This window comes from Vombatus ursinus, unplaced genomic scaffold (genome assembly GCF_900497805.2).
Source record: "Vombatus ursinus unplaced genomic scaffold, bare-nosed wombat genome assembly UNPS02013950.1, whole genome shotgun sequence".
NCBI classification, from domain to species: Eukaryota; Metazoa; Chordata; class Mammalia; order Diprotodontia; family Vombatidae; genus Vombatus; species Vombatus ursinus.
Window position 1 is genome coordinate 1342742 of NW_020953728.1, and position 16047 is coordinate 1358788.

Sequence of the window (16047 nt, forward strand, 5' to 3'; positions counted from 1 at the left end):
ATTTTAAAGCTTGATTCAAAGCATAAAGTTCGCAGGTTTGAGCTGACCAAGTCCTAGGCAAGCTTCCTGCTTCAACTAAAGAATTTTTATCCCCACCTATAATAGCAAATCCGTTTTTTTTTTCTTTTTCCTTCCACCACCCAAGAGGACCCATCTATAAACAGATGTATTCCTCCAGGAATCGGAGACTCCTGAAGGTCTTCCCTTACTTTAGTTTGATAGTTTATTAGGTCCAAACAACAATGTTCAATATTACTGGATTGCCCTGGGCTGGCACTCAAAAAGGAGGCAGGGTTAACATTATGATCCTGAGCCAAAACCAAAAAGTCCTTTTCCAATAAAATTGCTTCATATTTCAATATTCTTGAATCAATTAACCACCTTCCTGCTTTCTGATTGAGGATAGTTCTAACTTGATGGGGAACACTCACAATCAGGCTCCTCCCCAAAAGTGAGCTTCCTGCTTTCCTCTACCAGAATAGCAGTGACAGCTACAGCTTGAATGCAAATTGGCTATCCTTTGGCTACTGAATCCAGAAGCTTAGATAAAAAAGCTACTGGATACCTCTGCCTTCCTCTTATTTGTGCCAAAACTCCAAGGGCTACTCCCTTATCTACATTTACAAACAAATGAAATGGCTTCTCTAAGGATGGTAAAGCTAACACAGGGGGAGAGACTAAAACTCTTTTAAATTGCTCAAAGCTTTGATTACCTTCTTCATCTTAATCTATGGGATCTGGTCCCTCATTCAATAAATGTTTATATAAAGGTTTAGTGAGAGTTGCATAGGAATCGATCCAGTTTCTACAATATCCTACCAGTCCAAGAAACTTACGGACTTCCCTCTTAGTCCTATGTCTGGGTATATGAATAATCCCTTCTACCTTAGCCAGATCTAATTTCTTACTTCCCTTACTAATTAACTAATTAAATGTCCTAAACACTTAACTTCCTTTTCCACAAATTGTAATAAACTTTGATACAACCCATTATCAACTTAGATGAATGTACTTCTAAGTCACTTTATACAGAAAAATCATTCATCTCATCATTAATATGTTGAGACTCTAACTTTAAACCACCATATTTTTATAATAGTCAAGATTTTAAATAAAAATCTGTTATCATAGTCTTATAACCAAATATACCTCACTAGGTATTTAACAGTTTTCAAATTATCTCATCTTTATCACTAAAAAGACCCACTGCAGGTCAAGAATTACCTTAACACCATTTCTTCCTCATGATGGTCCCTCAAATTTTACAATCTAAGAGTTTTAGAAATACAATACAATTTAGAAATACAATAATAACTTAAACAATAAACTTCAGATAACATCAATTGCATTTCCATATTATCACATATAGAAATGTTCACTCATTACTCTTACTACATTTTTAACTTTTAACATTAATAATGCCACATTTCATAACAACCATTATTATTATTATTTTTTTTATAGAACTGTAAACTTAAATCCAATCAGATCTGAATTTACAATCAACATCTAAAAACATTTTGTTTTAAATCCAATACTCTTGGCCCTTTAAAGGGAAATATTTTCCACAAATTTATGTATTCCCTTAAAAAGACACATGGTGACAATTCCTGCTCTGAATTCTCCTTTTCTTTCCTACTTCCTTAAAGGAACTAAGAAAAAGTCCCCAGTCCTTTTAGCAACTTATCAGATAGAGCCACCCACCTGAGAATCTCAGGCTTCAGCAATTTGAATAATCAATTTTCTCACCTTAGGCAGAAAGCATAAGTAATTGAACGCCCAGTTTATGTAACAATATCCAATCATAATGAGCTGGAAAATTTTCATTTTCAGTTCTTCTACTCAAAGCAGAGTCAAGCTTCCTCACATTTTTTAAAAACCCCTTGAAGTCACCCAGAACCAATATCCAAGCCCAAATTACACTTACCAAAGCTGGGGCAGCTTTGAACTCTGAAGGGACATAAAAATTGCAAATCCAAAGAAAAGCACTATCCCCTTTTCTTTCTTGTCTCTCCCCTCTGATGGAGTTTGATTAAAGTCCCTTTAAAACTGCACATATCTTATTTCTTTCTACTTCTGACCTGATTCGTCTCTCCTTCTCTCTCCCATCCACCTGTTCCTCTAAGGCTGCTGTAATTAGGGAGGGAGAGGGGGAGAGAAAGAAAGAAAACATTTTTCCAAGCAATAAATCCAGCTGCATTCTTAGAAATTATTCTTGGTATCTGGCTGCAAAGGGTGTCAGATAACACATGGACATTCAATCACACCACATAGACACAAACACAGACAGAAACAAAGTCACAAAACAAATCCTGTTTATATTTTGTTGTCCTTTTTATCTTTTGACAGTGTACTCAATTACTCAATCTGTTCCCTGTATTTTTGGTTATTCATCCCAATTTCTAAACCTAGCCCTTAAGGGGCTATCTTCTGGTATACCTTCTTTCTGCTCCGTGGTGCCGGGTTTGGACTGCTCCTTAGCCATTTCAAAAATTTATCCTTTCCCTTATATTTTGGCAATTTATACTTGAAGGCTGTCGCTGGACCCTCCCAGGTCAGTGACCTACGAATGTTCCAGGACCTCACCTTAGGCCTCAAAAATTTATTCCAGGACCTCACCTTAGGCCCTCCTGGAGGGGTCGTCGCCCCTCCCTCAGTCACCTGAGTGCTCACCTGTCGGTGTCTCTCCAAGGATATTCCATCTATCCCAAAGACCCGCAAATTCTGGCATGTCCTCAGGTTATACGCGTATAACTTACGTGACTGCTCTTTCTCCACCAGCCGGAGTTTTACACTTGCACCACTGGAGCTCTTTTTTTTTTTTTAAAGTTTCTGTTCCTCCGAGTTCCTCTCTTTGGGACGTCTGCCGCCCAGGAGGGAGACCGATCCCCCAAGTCTGAGAGCCACCAAAAAATTGTCGGTGGGCGCCTGCTCTCAGCCCTTGGAGAGGGTCAACTCCTGAGAGGCTTACTTTCCCAGCCAATGCACCAAAAACTGTGTGGGATGCGACCTAAAAAAAACACTGAGAGGTATCTCAAGGTAGGAACAGAAAGTTTATTTCAATTCTTGAGAATCAGGTGTTCCTCTGCCAGTATTGCTGTGATGAAGGGAGACAGAATACAGAAGCAAAAAGCCAGTTTAAATGACCCTTATGGAGAAAATCCCCCCTCCCACCAACTATTCAATATTTGTCTTACAATCTAAACATGAAAATCTATTCCCAGAGACAGAGAACAAAGAAACAATATGCATATCCATCACCTTAGTTTGCTGCCAAAATGAACAATTTAGAATGTGCGATCAAGCTAGACGCTGTTGTGGGAAGGTCACCGTGATTGGAATGTAGCAACAGAATATGGGGGTAAGGGGGGGGGGTTTCAGGTTTGGCAATCTTTAACTACTGATGTAACACTGGGAGAAGGGGGGAACTATAGAAATCTATACTTATCCTATTCTGCTTCCTGAACTTATCTCCAAATTCAGGATAATCTTATCCTAAACCTTAATTACACTGAGAAGTCTTCATAGGGACATTCCACTCACTACCACTGACAAAACTAAAAAGAAAGGTACCAAAGTTTGTTCGTAGATTTAACATTTAATTCTGACTTAACATTTAATTTTCTTGAGCAAATCTCTCCATATTTTAAAGGATGTTGAAAAGGGAGGTAATTACAAATGTGGGGATGAATACATTCATTTTTTAGCAAATAATGGGCAATTTGTTGACATTCAGAAAGGAGGGATGGTACTTGTAGTTAAAAAAATTATAAAAAGCAAATGTCCAGCGGGAATGGTCATAGCAATCATAAACCAAACGTTATGAAATAAATTGTTGCATTCGTAGTTTAGCTGGTCCTGGTACATGTGAATATAACTGACAATTCTATAAGTATGGATAGTACATAAATCAAGAATTGCATGTTATTTTTATTTATGTAAGTTCTATGTGAAAGTGACCTACCTCCCCTAAGGAGCTCTGCCCGCTTTATTAGCATTATAATATACTTTTTGCCACTTGACTAGAAGATTGAGTCCTTGAATTCTTTCCAGATGACTCTGCCCCATTCCTCAATAGTTTTGGGTCCCTGTACTCCTAAACCGCATCATAGAGATACGAAATGCTGCGAGTTCTTGGGTTCTATGTCTTTAGGTGAGCTTCCCTTACATTCCCTTTATATGCTTTTAATGGTAGATGAGGATTAAGTGAGAGTGATGGCTCAAAGGTAAAATAGAAAGCTATAAAGGTGGAGCATTTTTGCATTACTTAATCTGATTCCTAAATATATTCACAGTATGTTTTAGAAGGATTACAGCTTTGATGCATGTTAGATTTCTTGAAAAACTAAATTTTTTTTCTCATTTACCATAATTAAGAATTAAGACCATAATAAATTTGTCCATTTGATTAGACTTAGTAAATCTTGGGAGACTGGGGCAACTGTTAATTATTCAGATATAATATGATTTTATTTTTTTTCTTGAAATCTTATTTTGTGGTACATCAGAAATAGGTCGTATTTTAATTTCCTTTAAAATAAGCTTGAAAGCTGCATGTGTGTTATTACTTATATTTTAAAATTTTATTGAGATCTTTTGTTTTATATGACCTTTGTTACTTAATAAGTCCCTCTCCTGTTCTCTCCCCTTCCAGCAAACCATCCTTGTAACAAAAAATTTTTAAAAAGAGGAAAAAGGCAATTCAACACAACTAACAAGCACATTAACTCAGTCTTATAGTATATGCAGTAGTCCCCCACATGCTTAAAGAATGGAGAGGTGTGCATTTCTCCTCTGTTTTTCAGGGTTATCATTTTTATATAGAGTTTAGTTTCATTATTTTCCTCCAGGTTTCTTACATTTTAATAAAGAAATGCTGTTAGTAAATGTGAATTTTCATGTTTCTTGTTTTTATATAGGATTTTAGGTTGCTCTGGCATTTTATGTGAACTGGAAAAGAGTGGATCTGTGAACTTTTAAACGTAAACTATATAAATGAATATAAATATTTGATGAGAAACTTATGAAGAGAAGATGAACAAAACAATAACTTCATCAACATATGTAAGGTGCCTAAATGTTGGCCTGATTAGACAGCTGGCAGATTTTATTGATCCTCAGGAAGGATGGAAGAAGTTAGCAGTTGATATAAAAAAGCCTTCTGGAGATAGTAGATATAACCAATTTCATATAAGGTAAGGCATTAAAGTCCCTTCCTTTGGAAAATACCATAATTCTTATATCAAAACATATACATTAGTACATTCATTCAAAAAGAATTTGTTGGGTGTCTGCTATATGCCAGGCACTGTGCTAAGTGCTAGGAATGTCCTTGCCTTCAAGGAGGGGCAACTAGGTGACACAATGTCCTGGAGTCATGAAGACCTGCATTCAAATGTGACCTCAGTTATGGCTATGTAATGCTGGGCCAGTCATTTAACCCAGTTTGCCTCAGTTTCCTCATCTGTAAAATGAACTGGAGAAGGAAATAGCAAACCACTCCAGTAATTCTGCCAGGCAAACCCCAAGTGGGATACATGACTAAACAATAATAACATAATGCCTTCAAGGAGCTTGTATTCTATTAGGGGATTTCCTGACTACATAGTTATAAATATCCACAAATACCCAAATACTGTAGGTCCTGCATTTCAGGTAATAGGCCACAAAGGAGGAGGTTTGGGGAGAATGTTGACATTTTTGCTTAGGTACCTAACATTTAAACTTGAAATACTACTTAGTATTGTGATACTATATATAGAATCTTTGGTTAGAAGTTAAGATGCTCATCCATGCCATTGAGTCAATGCTTGATCAGCTAAGGACATATCAAAATGCATGAATTTAATAGTGATGATATTAATTGCTGTTTGTACTACACTAGAAGGTTTGCAGAGTGCTTTACGTATATTAGATCATTTGATCTTCCCAAGCACTCTGGTATAAGTATTATTAGGTGTTATCATTCCTGTTTTGCAGATAAGGAAAGTCTTCTTAAGGATAATAAAGATATCTCTGAGGTTAAGTAACTTGCCCTTTGTAATAGATAGAACACCTGAGTCATTGTTCTTTCTACAGTATCCCCAACTCCCTTAAATTATTGCCTATAGGGTTTTATGTCTATAAAACCTTTATACAATTTGCCTTCTAAGTAAATTATTCTTAGCTGACTCTTCAGTCCTGGTATTGCTGTGATCTGCAAGTGTGGCTTTTATTTTTATCAGTCAGTGTGGCCACAAAAGGTACATCGTGATCAATAGAGAGAAAGAGAAGCTTCTCTGTGGTTTTCAATCTGCCAGTAAACATTAATTAAGCACCTCTTATGTGCCAGGGACTGTACTAAGTGCCAGAGATACAAAAACAGGCAAAAAACAGTCCCTGCCCTCCAAGAGCTTACAATCTAACAAAGGAGACAACATGCAAACAAATACATACAAAGCAAGCTATATACAGAATAAATAGAAAATAATTAGCAGAGGGAAGCACTGGAATTAAAAGAGGTTAGAGAAGGTTTCCTGTAGAATGTGGAATTTTAGTTGCTACTTAAAGGAAGACAGGGAGGTCAGAAGTCAGAGAGGAGGAGGGAGAGTGTTCCAGGAGTGGAGGACAGGCAGAGAAAATCACTGGAGAGAGAGCCTTGTTCACGGAACAGCCAGAAGGCCAGTGTCACTGGATTGGAGAGTACATGTTGAAGAGTAAGTTATAAAAGGCCTGGAAAGGTAGGAGGGGGCTTGGTTATGAAGGGCTTTGAATGCCAAATAGAGCTTTTTGTATTTGATCTTGGAGGCAATACGAAGCCACTGGAGTTTATTGAGTGTAGGGGGTGACATGATTGGATTTGCATTTTAGGAAAAGGGAGGATAAATTGGAGTGGAGAGAGATAGCAGGCTGGCAGACCCACTGGCAGGCTATTGCAATAATCCAGACATGAGGTGATGAAGGCTTACACCAGGTAGTGGCAGTGTCAGAGGAGAGAAGTGAAAGGGGCACATGTGAGAGATGTTGCAACTGTGAAATTGGTAGGCCCTGGCAACAAATTGAATGAGAGGGTGAGAGACAGTGAGTAATCCAGTATGACTTTTAGGTTGGAACCTTGGGAGGATAGTGTTGCCCTCTCCAATAATAGGGAAGGTAGGAGTAGGAGGAGGGATATTTAGGGGAAAAAATAATGAGTTCTATTTGGGACTTACTGAATTTGAGATGTCTATTGGACCCTCAATTTGAGATGTTTGAAAGGCATTTGGAGAAGGCATCTGAGGAATAGGAGATAAGAAGAAGAGAGAAGATGGAGATCACAGATAAGGCCTCAATTTTTTTTCTGTAGAATATGAGGCAAGGTTCTCATCTGTGAGAGTGGGGGAGGATGAGCTGTGGAAATTTTGAGGAGAAATGAAAAAGTTTGGAAGAGCCACTGTGAAGAGTGGGATAGTGAATTGATCAGGGAGGTATAGCAACATTGTCTAGCAGCAGTGAGGGCCCAGTTGAGGTTTTGTAACAAATTTGTAGTGTACAGTTGCATCAGTCAGATCAGTTGCATGATTTTCATGGGAGTGATCCAAGGCTTGGCTAGGTGTGATTGGAGATATGATAAGGGAGATAGGGATTCAAGAGGGGAGGACAGTATAGAGTTGAATTGGTTCACCAAGGAGTCACAATGGGCTGAATAGAAGAATGGCTAGTGCAGAGGAGAGGCCTGGGAGAGAATTGAGGGGTTAAGGGTTTATAGGTCATGGTACAAATGAAGAGTAGGATTATATAGGCGAAAGCAGAGAGAGAGATGAAAAGCCAACATGCCAAAGAACTTGAAGCCTGAACAGGAGATTGTACTGACTCCCTTATCACTACATTCAGAAAAATAAAATTTATAAATAAAGGGATGAAATTCTTAAGAATGAATCTTGAATTAAAATTTATAAAACAGGTAGTATACATAAATTGCTAGTCAACATTTGTAATGATTCAGATTTTTAAAAATCACCATTCTCAAGAAAATAATCTCTTTTAAGAAGTAATAGAAAAAATTTTTGGCTTTGATGCTTCCATTTTTAATGTAAATAAACAAATGATAGTAGTGAAGATCAAAAGAAAGGCACATAGCATGGCGTATATGTTTTCCATGATATTGATTTAAATTAAATTAAATCATTAATTTAAATTAAAGATTGAATTTGCACTGCTTCATAAGTCTCAAAGGGAATGTAAGTAGTGTATAAACATATCTTGCTTCTATACCAGACTACACTGAAGCTAAATGAGAGTTAATATTTGCTTTAAAATCTCAGGAGAATGAAATTTCCCAGTTCCTTTTCTTAGTATATTTATATTGCCTCTAAAAGTTCTCAGTTTTATTTAGAGATTGATTTTACTTTTTTGACTCACTTTCTTTCAAGGAGATTTGAAGGATTACTTCAAACTGGAAAGAGTCCCACTAGTGAACTACTCTTTGACTGGGGAACCACAAATTGTACAGTCGGAGACCTTGTAGATCTTTTAATCAGAAATGAATTTCTAGCCCCAGCACGCCTGTTGCTGCCAGGTACAGTTTTTCAAGATTTGATATGGAAGATGCAGAAATGGGAACATTTCTCGTTTCTCTTGCTTTTTCTCATAGGAAAGAAAAAGTATTTTGTTTTTAGCTTTTTTCCAATCTTTTGGTTGGCAAAGAACAATGAATGCTAAATTAGTAGGTCCATGATTCCATTTTAGAGTTCTATAGATGTTGCCATCTCTAGTCCTTGAAAGCAAGAGCAGGTGGCCTTGCAGTGATGGGAGGTTCAAATAGATACAGCCCTCAAAAAACCTATCAGTTTGCATTTCTGTATGTATCAGGAAATTAAATGTCCTTTTGCCATCATAATTTTCATCTCCCAAACCTCAGCCCCTATGACATTAAAACATGGACTGCTCTTTTTACTTTTCACTAGCTTTCATATACATCTTAATCCTTATCAGCTGTCTTGTTATGCCTGCTGTTTTATTGGGGGATAGAATGTCAAAATTGTACTAATGTTAAGTGGAGCAGGGTGGTGCTGGGCTATATCAATTGCTTCATTTTCTCTAAGGGAAAGATAAAATATCTTAGTTAACTTTGCAGATAATGTTCCAGAAAATGTTCATATACTCCCACAAGAAGAAATAGCTGTTCAAAAGAAATTGCTACCTTTTTGTGATGAAGAAAAGACACATGTGAAACCTGGATTTATTCAGAATCATGAACAAATCTCTTCACCTCTGGACTCCTCAAGACCAGACATGAAAAGTTTAGAAGTTAGTGATACATGTAAGTAACTTTGAAAAACCTAATTTAACAAAGATCTCTGTTGGTTTCCAGTGTTGAATTTGCAATAGAAGTAGCCATACTTATTTAGAATTAAATTTAGAATTATTTTGTTGACTATTAAAGATATATTGGAAGCAAACAGTGGGGTACATGTCTTCATCCTGATATATTTGCTAAGTACCCAGGTATATACTTTGTTGATCCAGGTACCATCCTCAGAGGTTCTTAACTTAGAGACTGAACTTTTTAAGGGAAAATATACATACATATATATATATAGACACCTTTATTTTGATATAATTGGTTTTCTTTATAATCCTGTGTATTTTGTGAATTTAAAAATAATATTCTGATACTTTTTTCTATCTGCCTAATTATTCTTTTTTGATATCCTTAGGTTGCTCATAGTCATCTTCTCACTTCCTAAGTTTGGATGTCCCCCAAGTATCTAGCTTAGGTCTGTCTCTCTTGGTGACCTCATCTGATCTAAATTCAGTTGTTACCTCTCTGTTAATGACTCTTAATTAATTATATTCAGTGCAAATCTTTTCCCTGAGTTCGAATCACACAGCTCTGTCTTTTAGCTATTGCTACTAGATGCCCCATTAGCAACTCAAATTTAGTATGTCCTAAACTAAATTTATTATCTTTCTTATAAATTAAGCCTGCCTCTCCTTGTAGCTTTTAAATTTCTTTTAATGGCAGCATGGTGTTCCCAGATAACTGGGCCTGAAAATTCAGTATAATCTTTGACTCTTCCTTTTGAATCCCAGATATTTAAACATTTACCAGGTCTTTTCAGTTCTAATGCTACATTATCCCTTGTTTCTATCCCTTCTTTTCTATTCCCACTATTGCTACTCCAACTCAAGTCCTCATCTCTTCTTCTCTGGTATTACATAATAGATGTCCCTTCCTATAGTCTCTCTTTTTTCCGATCATGCCTATATGAAGCTGCTAAAATAATATTTTTAATTTACAGGTATGATGCCACTAACTTCAAAGACCTTAGGATAAATAAAATGTCTAAGCCTAACTTTTAAGGCCATCTATAGTGTGTCTACAGTCTACCTTTCTAGCCTTCTTTCATACTGCTCTCCTTTATAAGTTTTGGATTTTAGCCAATCTAGGCTGATAGCTTTTTCTCAAACTTTCCTTGCAGTCTTTTGCCTTCATATATTCAGATAAGCTACATGTCCCAAGTAGTTAACATTTACTACTTGTGTGATCCTGGGCAAGTCACTTAAACACCATGGGCTTCAGTTTTCTCATCTGTAAAATACAGGTTAGGAGCATTGATGAAGATGGTCTTTGAGGTCCCTTCCAGTTTTAGACCTTTGATTTCTCATGCCTTGAATACACTCCCATCTCTGCTTGTTGAAATACTCTCTTTAAGGAGATGAGAAGATGGTAAGAAAACACTTATCTACTTCTGAATAAGTTAAGTAACTAGACTGAGACAAACTATATCCCAGGCTACTGAAAGAACTAATGGGCTGTGATTGATGAACCATTGTCACAGAAGCGGAGTATTTGAGAGTTGTAAGGGACCTCAATGACCATCTAGCTCAACTTATATATAAAAGAAATCCTCATTATAACAAAAATTTTCTTTGAACTGTTGAGGAGAATGAGGAAGTTTCTGTAGGACTAGAAAAGTATTTTTTTTTTATGAAAAAGAAAAGAAAGAAAACTGAAGAGAATAGAATCTGTAAGCTTTAAATAGGCCAGTGATCTTGGCTTGAATTTCTGGCCAAACAGGACTTCCTAAACTTTTTCCATTTGCAACCCCTTCAGTGCTTCTTCTTCTTCTTCTTCTTTTTGTTTTTCTTAGGCAATGGGGTTAAGTGACTTGCCCAGTGTCACACAGCTAGTAAGTATTATGTGTCTGAGGCTGGATTTGAACCCAGGTCCTCCTGACTCCAGGGCTGGTGTTCTGTTCAGGCGCCACCTAGCTGCCCTGCCCCTTCGATGCTTCTTAAACTGTGGATTGTGACCCCATGTGAGTCGTTTAAGAAGGGCTGTGTCTAGAATGTATCATCAAAAGAATGATTTGTAAATATTTAGAAAAAGAAGTAGCGATCACAGAGAGGTGGCACTGCTTTCTCAAAAAAATCGTATCAAAAATCGATATTTTTTCAGATAAAATAGAAAATAATGCACTAGAGAAAGTAGCTTCATCTGTTTCCATGGTTTAGGACACCCAAAAACCAAACAAGGAAACTCCACTCCCTACCACACTCCAGCAGTAAGGCTGCACATTAGGCTTTCAACAGAATTTAGCTCCATACCCTGACCTTCTCTTCCTCCTCTGAGTGCCATGGAGAGAGAGAAGGGGGCAAGACATGTGTCTGGGCTGTGATAAAGCTCAACTATCTACCTTCACCTCACCTGATGGTGCCTTTTTCCTGGTGCAATGGAGATCCAAATCTAAAAATAGCAGAAATTTTCTCAGGCTGCAGTAGCATCATGACATCTCTCTGTGTCACTAGACCAGAGATCTGAGGAAAAGAAGAAATGGGGCAGGACATGTGTATAGAGGGCTATGTGACACTCTACTAACCTGAGGGAAAGAGCCTAACATCTACCTGGGACCAGTTCTTTCCCTTAAGAAGTTACTTTAGACAGAGATCAGTACTGATGAACCATTAATTGTCCAGCATGGGAGAAGGCAGAGACACTTTGAGATCTTTTCCCCCTCCCACTCCCCTACTCCCAATCCAGGATACTGCCCTCAGAGGGGAGAGAGTCAGACAGTGATCAGTAGGAGAAAATGAGGGGAAAAAAAGACTGAAATTACCAAAGATCTCAGAAGAAAAAAACCTCAAAGACCTTAAGTATTAGCAGATAAACCAAAAGTGAAGATATTAATAGCGAAAAGAATTATGGTCTATAGATCTAGTAAAAGAGTTTAGGCATCTATGAAAGGGAAACTAAAGGGGACAGAGTCAAGGTGGCAGACTAAGAGGCAGTATTTTTGCTTAGCTCTCCCAACATAACTCATCCAAAACAAAGTAGAAAATGCACTGAAACAAATTCTGTTGAGAAAACCAAGAAAAAGTCACAATGAGTCATTTTCCAGCCCAGGGCAGTTTAGGAAGACAGACAGGTCTGCAGACTCAGGTAGCAGCAGTAATGCACAGTAGGCGAAAGTGACAGCAGGCAGTGACTGCAACAGTAGCAGTGGGCAGCAGCCCTGCACCAAAGGATGGTAAGGGTTCTGAACGCTTGGGCAGAAAGAGATCCTAGGGGACCTCTGTACTGGTACAGGAACAGGTGCCATCTGGCAGCTTTGTTGCCCATTATTAGTTCTAGGTCAAAGTTGTAGGGTGGAGAAGAGCAGTTGTAGTTGTGAGGGAGCAGAGCCCTGCCCAAGCAGGGAACAAGGAATAAGTTTCAGAAACCTGTGTGGCTCTGAGCCCAAGAACATAGTGGGGACTCAGTTCTAAACTTGTATGTTAGCCTGCAGTCTAATAAACCAGGGTGGGAGACCAAAACCAGAACCTACAGAACCTCCTAGCAGACTAACTGTGACTGAGTCCAGCCCAGTATACAGAAATTCAACATACTAACAGATCTAAAACCAGGTCAGGAATTTTCAAAGCACCAACTAGGAGGGCAATGAAGAGTTCTCTCCCTGGATCACACTAATTTGGAAGTAGTGAAAACTTACAGGTCCCCAGAATGAGTGATGAATGCAGCAGAAGGGCATATAAGACAGAAGTTCAATATAGATATTCCCCCAACAGGTGAGAAGAACCCAACACAAATATAAAATCCAAGGTCAATAAGTAGGCTAGAGGGGCAGCTAAGTGGGTAATAGATAGCTCTGGCCTTGGAGTCAGGAGGACCTGAGTTCAAATCTGACCTCAGACACTTGACACTCACTAGCTGCGTGACCCAGGGCAAGTCAATTAACCCCAATTGCCTCACCAAAAAAATGAAAACAACAACAACAACAACAACAAAGAACCTGACCATAAAAGATTCTACTATGCTGACAGGGAATCTCAAGTCACAAACACAAAAGACAAAGACTTGAAAATATCTACGAGCAAGACCTCAAATAAACAAACAAAATAAAACCAAAAACAAATTACACAGAAACTCAATAAAACTTCTTAAAAGAACTAAAGAAAGATTTTTAAAAAGAGCAGAAAATTGATTTTAAAAATCAAATAAGAGCACTAGAAGATAAAGTGGGAGGAAAAGTGAGAGCTATGCAAGAAAATTTAAAAAAGAATTAACAGTTTGGTAAAAGGGGTACAAAAATCCTGAAGAAAGTAATTCCTTAAAAATCGAAATTGGTAATAGAGCTACAAAACCTCACTGAAGAAAATAATTTCTTAAAAACTAGAATTGACCAAGTGGAAGCTAATGAACATTAAGAAACAATAAGTAAAACTATAAGTAAAGTAGAAGAAAATGTCAGATATCATAGGAAAAAATTTTTTTTACCTGGAAAATAGATCAAAGAGAAATAACTTAAGAATCCCTGGACTACCTGAATTTTTTTTGTTTGTTGTTATTTTTCAATTATGTCCAACTCTGTGACCCCATTTGGGGTTTTCTTGGCAAGGATACTGGATTGGTTTGCCATTTGCTTCTCTAGCTCATTTTACAGATGAGGAACTGGGGTAAACAGGGTTAAATGACTTGATCAGGGTCACACAGCTAGTAAGTGTCTGAGGCCAGATCTGAACTAAGAATTGACATTTTTGAATTGTGGTGCTGAAGACTTTTGAGAGTCTCCTTGAGAGCAAGGAGATCAAATCAGTCAATGCTTAAAGAAATCAATTCAAAGTATTCATTGGAAGGACAAATACTGACAAATATTTAAATACTTTGGCCACATAATGAGAAGACAGGACTCAGTGGAAAAGACCCTGATGTTGGGAAATATTGAAGGCAAAAAGAGAAGGGGGTGGCAGAGGATGAAATGGATAGACAATGTCATGGAAGCAACAAACATGAGCTTGAATAGACTTCAGGAAATAATGGAGGATAGAAGGGCCTGCTATGCTGTAGTCCATGGGTTCACAAAGAGTTGGACAATGACTGAACAATTGAACAACAACAAATATAAACTGTTTGAAAAATAGGTAAAGAACAAGTCCTACCAAATTCCTTCAATGACACAAATATATTTTAATTTCAGAACAAAAATTTCAACCAAATTAATTCTTGGCTTATAATTACTAATGTCAGTGTTTAAATCTCATTTTCCCCAGGCTTTCAGTTAGCCCATGTTCAAAAAGTTTATGATGGCAATCCCAGTTCCCCATAACTTTATTTTTTAAAATAACCCAAAGAGCCAAATCAATTGCTTTTATTTTCCTAACTTAATCCTACTAGTGTACTAAGAGGGCAGATAAAAGGCACATCTCTCCTTACCCTGAAGCATTTTAGTAACCCAGGCAGGAAAAGCTACTTAGTAATTTTTTTTTTTACCAAGACCTTTAACATAGCTATTTAAACCAGACCAAAAAAACAATATTCTCTATCAATAAATTAGTTAATATGTATGTTAAATATTTACTTCAGAGTCTTATGAAATTTCTCTTGTAATCTTTTATTGTTTGGGGAAGGGAATATGTTGATTGGGGGAGACATACAGTACTTGTCAAAGAGGCATTTCTCTAAAAATTCCTCAAATCTTCTCAAAACTTCCTCAGACCTCCTTTTTCCAAAACTCTAAAACCCTTTACTTTCAAACCTGCCACACCTTCAGTGCAAACAGACCCCAGTTTTCCTTCTTGTCTCATCCCTACTTGCTTAAACTTTCTTCTCTCCTTTTTTTTTTATATCACTCAGTGGACTTTGATTAAAGCACTTCAAAACTGCCCCTTCCATATTCTGATCTGACACTTCTCTTGTTTTTTTCTATTTGCTTCATTCCTCTGGTCTTTATTTCCCATTATTATCCAGTCTACAGACTTCATTATTCAGCAGCAGGTGGCATAGTTGATAGAGTACTGGGCCTGGGGTCAGGAAGACTGAGTTCAAATTTGGTCTCAGACACTTACTAGCTCTGTAACCCTGGGGAAGTCACTTAACTCTATTTGCTTCAGTTCTTCATCTATAAAATGAGTTGGAGAAGGAAATGGCAAACCATTCCAGTGTCTTTGCCAGGAAAACCGAAGATGGGGTCAACAAAGAGTTGGGTACAACTAATCAACTAAATGACAACAACAAAGTGATTTTTCCTTTATACTTTAGTACAATTTTTTATTACAGAAAACCAATTAATTACAATATTGTCATGTTTTGGGGTTCTTACTTCAGGGATTTTAAGTTTCACTGATGATGCCATTGGTCATAGCCAAAATATTGTAAATTGTTTTATATATATATATGTCTGTTTATAATTGCTCTTATTTGTTAAGTTATATATTCAGTAATTTTAATATTTATTTAAATAGCTAATGGGAAATGAGTTTTTTCTCTAGTTTATTGAATAATACAAATTAAAGTGGAGTTCAAGCTAACTGGTTAATTTTAGAGAAGGAACTTTAAGTTTTGGGGGCAGCTAGGTAGCACAGTGGATGAGTGCTGACCTTGGAGCTAGGAGGATCTGAGTTCTAATGTAGCTTCTGACACTGACTAGCTATGTGATCCTGGGCAAGTCATTTAACCTTGTTTGCCTCCGTTTCCTCATCTGTAAAATGAGCTGGAGAAAGAAATGGCAAACCACCAGTGTCTTTGCCGAGAAAATCAACCCCCCCCCAAAAAAAGCCTCAAATAAAATTCTGAGTGGGATAAAAAAA

The 16047-nt window shown here is 37.3% G+C and overlaps 1 protein-coding gene across 3 annotated transcripts in view; it reads left to right on the forward strand.

Annotated features, from left to right (window-relative positions):
* Window positions 1-16047, forward strand: part of IRAK4 (interleukin 1 receptor associated kinase 4) — a 74230-nt gene that overhangs the window by 23262 nt on the left and 34921 nt on the right. For 2 of the 3 annotated variants that reach the window (XM_027858945.1, XM_027858943.1), the window contains exons 2-4: window positions 4920-5195; window positions 8391-8536; window positions 9083-9280. In XM_027858945.1, the coding sequence (XP_027714746.1) occupies window positions 5035-5195; window positions 8391-8536; window positions 9083-9280 (505 nt within the window). In that variant the 5' untranslated portion in view covers window positions 4920-5034. The remainder of the gene's footprint in view (window positions 1-4919; window positions 5196-8390; window positions 8537-9082; window positions 9281-16047) is intronic. The other variant, XM_027858944.1, reaches the window with a different exon arrangement.